At 33.4% G+C, this 9,289-nt stretch overlaps 1 protein-coding gene across 1 annotated transcript; it reads left to right on the forward strand.

Moving 5' to 3' along the window:
* Nucleotides 1-3,009: 3,009 nt before the first annotated feature.
* Nucleotides 3,010-8,802, forward strand: LOC124842831 (protein DETOXIFICATION 42). Its single transcript, XM_047319405.2, has 14 exons — nucleotides 3,010-3,183; nucleotides 3,311-3,445; nucleotides 3,618-3,739; nucleotides 4,169-4,369; nucleotides 4,496-4,665; nucleotides 5,073-5,208; nucleotides 5,644-5,740; nucleotides 5,862-5,962; nucleotides 6,138-6,301; nucleotides 7,244-7,315; nucleotides 7,399-7,515; nucleotides 7,626-7,721; nucleotides 7,966-8,087; nucleotides 8,264-8,802. Exons 1-14 carry the CDS (start codon nucleotides 3,173-3,175, stop codon nucleotides 8,322-8,324), a joined length of 1,605 nt encoding a protein of 534 aa, XP_047175361.2. The 5' UTR covers nucleotides 3,010-3,172; the 3' UTR covers nucleotides 8,325-8,802.
* The last annotated feature ends 487 nt before the right edge of the window (nucleotides 8,803-9,289 follow it).

The raw sequence follows: 9,289 nt of genomic DNA on the forward strand, positions 1-9,289 counted from the left end.
AGGAATTTATATTTAAAAGAAACTTCGTTAGAATTGGGTTTCATGAATCATATGAATATAAAACTATGTTCAATATTTCATTACTTCATTCAAACATTCACATCAAGGCATACTAGTCCTAATCCCTTAGCAACTAGTTCTAAATTAATATATTAAAATGATAATCCCTTAGTCAATTTAACACAAAATTTGCATTAAGTTCGATGTTAAGAATGATCAAGTTATTGAGTCTATCCCTAGATCCCAATCACTTAAGTGCTCTATCTACGTTCATGTTCAAAGTTACTTTCCAGTAATCAAAGACATTCAAATAACATTATATTTTCATACAATAATAATAAATTCAAGAAAGAGCATATGAACTAACAACGATATATTGAACAGGAAAATTAAATCATAGTGAGTTCATTACATCCAATCCCAACGAAAGAGAAATTTAACTACTCCTAGTCATCTAAAACGTACACATTTGATGCAATCCCTTGCAACAATGGTGTTTTGATGCCTTGAAGTAGTCTCTAGAAGTTCCTGAGATGTTTTCGTTTCTTTTTTTGTCCGGAACTTCTGTTAGAAGAGATGTTTTTGTCGCTCTGTCACATCTTTTAAAGCCACTTAAATTCATTAATTCGCTCAACGCACATGGTGCGCTATGCGAATTTTCTTAACTGCTGCACTTTAACTGATGTTATTCGCTCAGCGCACAGGTACTGGTGCACTATGCGAATTTTCTTCTTCTGGTAGTGCGAATTTTGGCTTTCGCTTTGCGAAAATTGGCTGACAGAGTCTAAATAATACACCATTTCGTGTACAATATTTTACATAACAATCTACTACCTATTACAACTTTTCAATGAGGAACAACATGAATAATTACAAGATTGAGCTCATTTATAAGTATAAAAACAACTCTTTTTCACACTTATCAACTCCCCAAACTTGAACTATTTCATGCCCTCATGAAATCACATAAGAAAATGAACATCACAAGAGACATTTGACATTTTGATAAAATGGCTCTGCACATCAGAATAATCACATGCATTCCCAAAGATTTCAAACAAGTATGACATGGTGCATCACTCACAAAAATCATCTGTGCATAGAATATGAACAACCAGATCGACATTTATCATTACTCACACTCAAGTGTTTGTGCTCACATGACAGTAGAATTGACATAGAACTTCATCAGCTTTTGCATTTCATTTGATTCACACACTTCACACACTATTGGTTAAGTCCAAAGGTCTTTTCAGGTTAAGGCTTGGCTTGGCTAGAAAAAGAATCATGGTTTTTCTTGGATTCAAAGACACCTATTAAGAAGAGAACAACTTCAATTCCCAATCCAGTACTCAAATCCCAAAATATATCATTCATCACATACCATTTTCTTTCACAGCTCAACCTTCTTTTTCATTTTGAGCTTTTTTTTATCATATTTTCTTTTATTGATCTTTTCTTCCCACAAACTTGAATTCAACCTTAACCTCTTTTTAAAGCATAATACATGTTCTCTTCTAGGGTGTAAGGTAGGATATCATCTAATAGGCTCAAGGTGGAAGGAAAAAATTTCAAGGCTCAAAAGGGTTCACAAATGTATCATGATGTGTTAAGGTTGGTTGTTTGACCAAGTAGCTGTATAATCAATATCAAACAATGCCTCTCTCATCCTTAACCACACATGTGTGTATGTATATAGAATCACAATCATGCAAAAGTAAACTCCATATCTAGACAACTCATCATATTTCTTACTCTCAACACACGCTCTCAACACTCAACACATCTGGTCATACATACTCACACACAGATAAAAATATATGAAGCACATTGCAACCACAGTCATATGTGTTATCATTTTCAAGAATCACATCAACTTAATCAAGACAATGCATAACAATTAAATCAAAAAGTCACATGTCTTTACAAGTAACACATAGTTCAAAACATATTACAAAACATTGAAGATAACTCCATCTGCACCTGCATAATCATCTTACCAACACAGAAACTTCAACAATTTCTTACAAAAACTAAAACATAAAGATAAAATTAAAAGTAACATATAGAGAAGTGAAATAGAAAAATAAAAAAAAAAACAAACAAAGAAATAAGGAAAAGAAGAAACAAAATTGGATAACGTGAGCACACCAATCAAACAACAATTACAATATGCAAAATGATTGAAATGGATTTCCTAAATAACCTCACTCAGATCCCTCTTGTTGCAAGATCACTTAGTACTCCCCTTTCAGGTGTTGAAATCCCATCCCTAGGATCTTCCAACAACTAGAAACATCTGTAGACAAACTGCATAAAAGAAATTCAAACAAAAGAGACATACCATTGGCAAAGAATTCCACTTTCCCTGTTTCTTTCTTTTGTCCGGAATTTCTGTTAGAAGAGATGTTTCTGTCGCTCTGTCACGTCTTTTAAAGCCACTTAAATTCATTAATTCGCTCAGCGCACATGTACTGGTGCGCTATGCGAATTTTCTTAACTGCTGCACTTTAACTGATGTTATTCGCTCAGCGCACAGGTACTGGTGCGCTATGCGAATTTTCTTCTTTTGGCAGTGCGAATTTTGGCTTTCGCTTTGCGAAAATTGGCTGACAGAGTCTAAATAATACACCATTTCCTGTACAATATTTTACATAACAATGTACTACCTATTACAACTTTTCAATAAGGAACAACATGAACAATTACAAGATTGAGCTCATTTATAAGTATAAAAACAACTCTTTTTCACACTTATCATACAGCTACCCTAAATAAAACAAAACATTATTTTTCATTGAGGATTCCTTATATAATTTTATTTTTTACTGGATACTAAAATATTATTTAAGTCTAATATTTGTATTTAAAAAAGTTGTTTATTATATTTATAAATTTACAAGTAAATTTTAAATATTTATCTTGTATTGTAGTGTGCAAAAGTACCAGTTATAATATAATATACACTAAACTTTGTATAATCTGGGTTCTATTCAACTGAGGGAGGCTTCACTGAAATGTGCACCTATCTGGTGTCAAACAGATACAACCTGTTCGTCATTTTAAGTTGATTTTCCTTTGTCATGTTGAAACAAATCATGTGATATGATAAACGTAACATGATTTGATTTGCTCCTTTGCTTCAAGATAATGCTTTTCATCTGGGTCATCTATGAGAGAAAAGTATGGAGTCATGGAAGCCTTTTTCAATCACTTTTAGCTGTGATATATTCACTGTTATATCTTTCGTGTCAAAGTGGTGTTGATTGTTGATCCAATTTCTCATTATGTGCTCTTTGACTGTTTCTAGTTTCCATTGGTTGTCGGTTGATCAACTACTGAATACCAGAAGAAAAGTGGTAAACTTGTGTAAGCGAATTCCATTGTTTGAGAGGAAGTCGCTCTCAAGAATCATGTTCCTTTTAATGTTATTTTCTGGTATAAGGTACAGATTATTGCTTGCACTGTATTTGTTCTTTCAATTCAACTGTGTTTCTTTAGCTCTGCAATGCTTTATGACTTTGATTCAACTTGGATGAAGTTTTCCTTGTTTTACTAGTTGTGGTAGACATTGGATTCATGATAATTGAAGAGGCCGTGTTCTTTTATGCTTTCAGGAATGCTCTGACAGATGACGAATTAGGCCTGGAAATACTGCATATTGCACTCCCTACAACTCTGGCTTTGGCAGCAGATCCTATTGCTTCTCTAATTGATACTGCATTCATCGGCCATATAGGTTTGATTTACATTTTCCCAGAAAACTGTTAGACTGATACAATTAACGTTTTGTGAATATTTATGATGTTTGCTGCTGACTAGTAATGCTACCTGTTTGGGGATTTTCTCTTTTCATATGCACAAGTGGTGTCTAAAGTCCAGTTTTAGACTTACAAGGAGATATTGGTTGGAGATTTGACCTTATGAAGTTTCATATTTGAGGAAAAATTTAGGTGCCCACAAGGATTCTCTTGTGTCCTTGTGTTCAAAAATAGTTAAAGCGATGAACAGCAAAAGATTATCCCATTAGGGATGAAACAATGCTAAATATTTACATGAACTGTTAGAAGAACTATAGCTTTTACTGTAGGAATTACCCTTTCATATTTTTTTTGTCCATTTTCCAGTTACTAGCTTGCCATTGACTGCATTTATTGCTATTTTGTAGGTCCTGTGGAGCTTGCTGCTGTGGGAGTCTCCATTGCTATTTTCAATCAAATCTCAAAAATTACAATAATTCCACTTGTCAGTGTTACAACCTCTCTGGTTGCTGAGGAAGATGCTGCTGAACAAAGTCATCAGTCAGAAAAAGAAATTATGCTACAGGAATCTGTTGTAAATGTAAAGGTGGATATAGAAGACAAAACTGGTATATATATTTTTCAAGGATAAACAACCATTCAAATTTATGAATTTGTATTTTATGGTTCATTCAATTGAAGCTTTTCTGGTTTACTCTATAAGTATTAATTTTAATTTTATTTACATTTTGAAGGCAACACTTCTTCAATAAATGCTGATAAAAAGGCTGCACTTGGCCGTGGCAAAGCCTATATTCCATCAGCATCATCAGGAATAGTTATTGGCGGTGTTCTTGGGGTCCTACAAACTCTCTTTCTCATTTTTACAGCTAAACCGATGTTGAATTACATGGGCGTTGATTCTGTGAGTACTTTCTGGACAAACCATGAAATGAATCACTTGGGCTGACTTAACAATGTGTCAGTGCTGTTTTTAGTCCCTAGAAAGTGACTCATCTTTGGTTTTATTCCTGACTTCCAAAACTATTAGTTTTCATCCCTATATGTTTAACAGAGTTTAGTCCTTAAAATCATGAGTTTTTGTCCTCTGCATTATTAGTTTCAGAGACTAAAGTTTGATTATTTCAAAACTATAGCGATGAAAACTTTAAGGTTTTAAAAGTAGGAGACTAAAACCAAAGATGACCCATTTTCCAAGAAGTAAAAACACCATTAACCCTTTAATAATTATTTGAAGGTAATTTTAATTTTTTATTTTTGGTTTATAGCTTTAGAAGACTTTAAATGACTGACATATTGTTTTGCATGCAGAATTCTCCTATGTTCAAACCAGCACAACAATACTTGACACTGAGATCATTCGGTGCACCAGCAGTTATTATTTCTATGGCAATTCAAGGAGTTTTTCGTGGAATCAGAGATACAAAAACTCCTTTGTATGCTACAGGTACTTCACGTCTTCTGTACATTGGATCAGTATATCTATCCAGTTCATTATGGTAATACTAGATCTCTGTTAATTGTTACTTGATAATATGATTTCCATTTAGATAAATCACTTCCTATAGTGTTCCAATTTTTAACAAAATCTCCTAACTAAGATTTCCTTTATGTGGATAAATGATCCCAATCAACAACATTGATGCTATGAAAGGGATAGAAAAAGTTCTGACGTGAAAAGTTGCGTTTAAATTAAAAACAAAAGAGACTGATTAGCATTTTTGTATACTCTTTATGTTGTTTCGTGTGCATCTATTCAAATTTCTTGAATCAGATCTTGATAGAGACTAAAGGGTTAGTGGAGATCAATTAAAATTTATTTCTAAACACAAAATGAGAAATACCTTATTTTTGTTCAGTAACTTGTGAAACTTCATTGCAGTAATGGGAGATGCAACAAATATCCTTTTAGATCCATTGCTTATGTTCGTTGTGCGGTTGGGAGTCAGTGGGGCAGCCATTGCCCACATTTTCTCCCAGTAAGTTCACCTTTTGAGATTCATTTACGATTAAGGATATATCACACAGACAAGATATTCCAACTGAAGTCACATTGCACTCTTGTTTCTCATTTCACTTACTGGTGACATGATTTAACAGGTACTTGATAGCCATAATGCTATTGTGGAGTTTGATGAAACAAGTTGTTCTTCTGCCTCCGACAATGAAAGACTTTCAATTTGGGAAGATTCTGAAAAATGGTTATGATTTTTATCTATTCCTTCTCTACTTTTAAAATCTCCTGCTTCCTAATTTCTTATAGTTACTTTTCTTCCTACTGCTTGAATTTGATCAATCTCTTGTAGTCTTCTGTAAATATTTTTGATGCACTCTCAAGGACAAGTTTCTGACTCCGTTTTCTTCCCTTGGTTGTAGGGTTTCTTTTGTTGGTTAAAGTTGGAGCAGTGACTTTCTGTGTGACCTTGTCTGCATCCCTAGCAGCAAGGAAAGGATCAACAACTATGGCTGCATTTCAAATCTGCTTACAAATTTGGATGGCAACATCTTTGCTTGCTGATGGATTGGCTGTTGCTGGACAAGTAAGTAATTGATAATGAGTCCAAAAACCTATTTCAAAAGTTCATTTGAAATGTCAAAATAAATATCCTACTACAGGGAGATTCGACAGAATAGTGAGTAAACCCGTATAAAAGAGCATAACATGGCCTTCAACTCAAAATCCTACAATAATAGATTTGTAGGTCTTTTCTCTTATATTTTGTTCTTCTTGTTCTTTTCTATTCAACATGAAAGGTTTCCAAGATTTTCAATGGATTTTATCAGTGGTTGAAAACTATTATTAATTGTTCAGACATTTTTCTGCCTAGATTCAACTGCTGTCAATACCATACTTGGCATGTGCCAGCAAGACACCCGAAACTTCTAATTGGAACTTCTATACCATGATTGTCAATCCTGTTTAAAGCATATACAAATTTCTTATTGATTGCATTTAGTGAGTTTCTACATGCTCCTGTATTGAATTTGCCTCAGAATCATCACTAATGTTAAATGAAGACAGCTTACACCTTAAACCATAATAACATGAAAGGGAAGAGAAACAAGTCAATTTTAGTGTTTGTTTCATAACCATACTATTATCCATACTTGATTCATATTTAAGGGAAAAAAAACATGACAGATGATAGTCCATCATCATACTCATAAATGTTATCAGCAAAAAGATGTGTATTCACCATCATTAAAAAAGTACAAATCTGTCCAAAATCAGACTAAATTCATCTACTTAACTAAAAATTACCATTAACACAAGCAAACATGGCTATAACAGTAAAAACAAAGGTAATTTTGAAGAGTTTTACGGTCCATTAATTTCACAAGTTAATTACGTCCTCATGTTCTCCTTGTGATATTTATCATCATTCACGTATCAATCTTCACTCCCGATGTTTTTATTTCCCAAATGTTAAGTTTCTTTTATACATTCAAGTCAATATAGATAATAGTGAAATTATTTTCAGGCTATTATTGCAAGTGAATTTGCTAAAAGGGATTACAAAAAGGTTATCGAATCTGCCTCACGTGTGCTGCAGGTATTCCAACTTGCTACTTCAATATTATTTATTTAGTTATTGATGCTCTTAATTCACCTGTCTTGAGTAATATTATTATGCAGCTTGGCTTGATTCTTGGGCTGGTCCTCTCAGTCCTTCTTATGAGTCTACTGCCCTTTGGTTCTAAGTTATTTACAAATGACAGAAGTGTTCTGCAACTTATCAGTATTGGCATTCCAGTAAGTAACATCAATACAATAGAAAATGACACTCTTTCTTCCTAACAATATAATGATTTCATAGATTCTCATCCGTTTTTCCTCTCTTTACTTGATGAATACTTGATCAGTATGTTGCTGCCACTCAACCCATCAATGCTTTGGCATTTGTTTTTGATGGAATCAACTATGGGGCATCAGATTTCACATACTCGGCTTCCTCAATGGTAAGTTAATTAGAAAAATTACTTCTTCTGTAGATTCAAGCAAGTATATTAGATTGTGTTCATGATTCATTAATACTGATCAACCTTTTGCCTTTGAAAACAAGGAAAAAAATGATATTGTGAATGTTGACCAAACATTTAATTTGCTATTATGTACTTTGAAAGAATTATTGCAATGATTACCCAGCCCCCAACTCCTCCTTTGTGGCCCCATTATTGCTTATGTACTTGATATTATTCTCAGATTATGGTGGCGTTGGTGAGCATATGTAGTTTATATGTGCTGTCCTCAAGCTTTGGCTTCACTGGTATCTGGATTGCGTTGTCTATTTATATGACTCTAAGGATATTTGCAGGGTTTTGGAGGTAACTTCTGCTACAAATAAAAGACACACTCTGAGCAATACTTTTGGAGACATTTTTCCTTCATTTCTTGAGACCACTGTTCTTTTCAAACAAACAGAAACTCAACAAAAGTATTAACATAAAAAATTACAACGTTGCATTGAAAGATGTAAACATTTATGAACTTTGTTATGCAGGATTGGTACTGCATCAGGACCTTGGAGCTTCCTTACTGAAAACTCTAATTTGTTCCAGTAGTTCCATGCGGCTTTTAACCATTTTGAGTTTCTGATTCTAACGTGCACAGCACAAGCAACATTGAAGAGATACCCTATCATGCAGTACGACTACTTCAGCTATTTGTTCCTCTTCTAGTAGGGTGGCTCTTTTTAAATGATAGTTTTCATTTGAAGTGATTTTTTTACTACACATGAATACACGTGTATATATGTATATGAAAGACAAAGTTTGTATATAGATGAGATTTTAGGAAAGAAAGAGCAAACTATGTCTTCATTTTTAATTGAATGTAATTGTTTTGGTTCTCAATTGGAAGATCTTGAACCTGTAGTATCTGGATACTACAGAACCTGTATCTAAATTGTTTATGCATAAGGATGCAAAGAAGTGTTGATAGCATGCTTGGGACTAGACAAGTGATCAAGGGAAGGATCTTTAATTCGTTATGGAATAATCATTTAACTGAAGAGAACGATTTTGTTCAAAGGATTTTACATCTTGAGTTTCATGTGAGTACCCGTTCAACTCAAATATATTGGGAAAGTGAAGGAAAGTTTGAACTAAGGTACCTGGGTAACTAAGTAATGGCACTGGATAGAGTTATAAGAGGTTTTCTTTCCTAACAAAGATTGAAACCATTCTATTTACAGTGTTATTATTCACAATCTAACGTTATTGCTCTTCTATTGCAAATCAGAGTCATACATTAATATCAAAACCAATTATTGGCCTAATTGACATGATATTTTTTTTTTAAAAAGTAAGAAATGTTTCATGATTATGTACAAATTTATAAATTGTTTCATTTGAAAAACCTAAGAGTGGTATCAAAGCCTAATTGACCTACTTGGACAAGTATGATGTAAAATAGATAAAGAATCCTAAAGTTTAAATGTTACTTATATTGAAAGTCTTTCATTTAAGGACAGTATATCCTATTGTAGAGCAACAATATGAAGGAAGAGTCACTGTTAAGATAATTG

The sequence above is a fragment of the Vigna umbellata genome, chromosome 8 (genome assembly GCF_029865625.1).
Source record: "Vigna umbellata cultivar VRB3 chromosome 8, Vumbellata_1.0, whole genome shotgun sequence".
Taxonomy (NCBI): Eukaryota; Viridiplantae; Streptophyta; class Magnoliopsida; order Fabales; family Fabaceae; genus Vigna; species Vigna umbellata.

Bases quoted from the DNA above. Each gene is read 5' to 3' on its own strand.
- LOC124842831 (XM_047319405.2), top strand. The intron at 3,446-3,617 runs GTACAGATTATT...TTATGCTTTCAG, and splicing joins ATGTTATTTTCTGGTATAAG to GAATGCTCTGACAGATGACG. The intron at 7,316-7,398 runs GTATTCCAACTT...ATTATTATGCAG, and splicing joins CTGCCTCACGTGTGCTGCAG to CTTGGCTTGATTCTTGGGCT.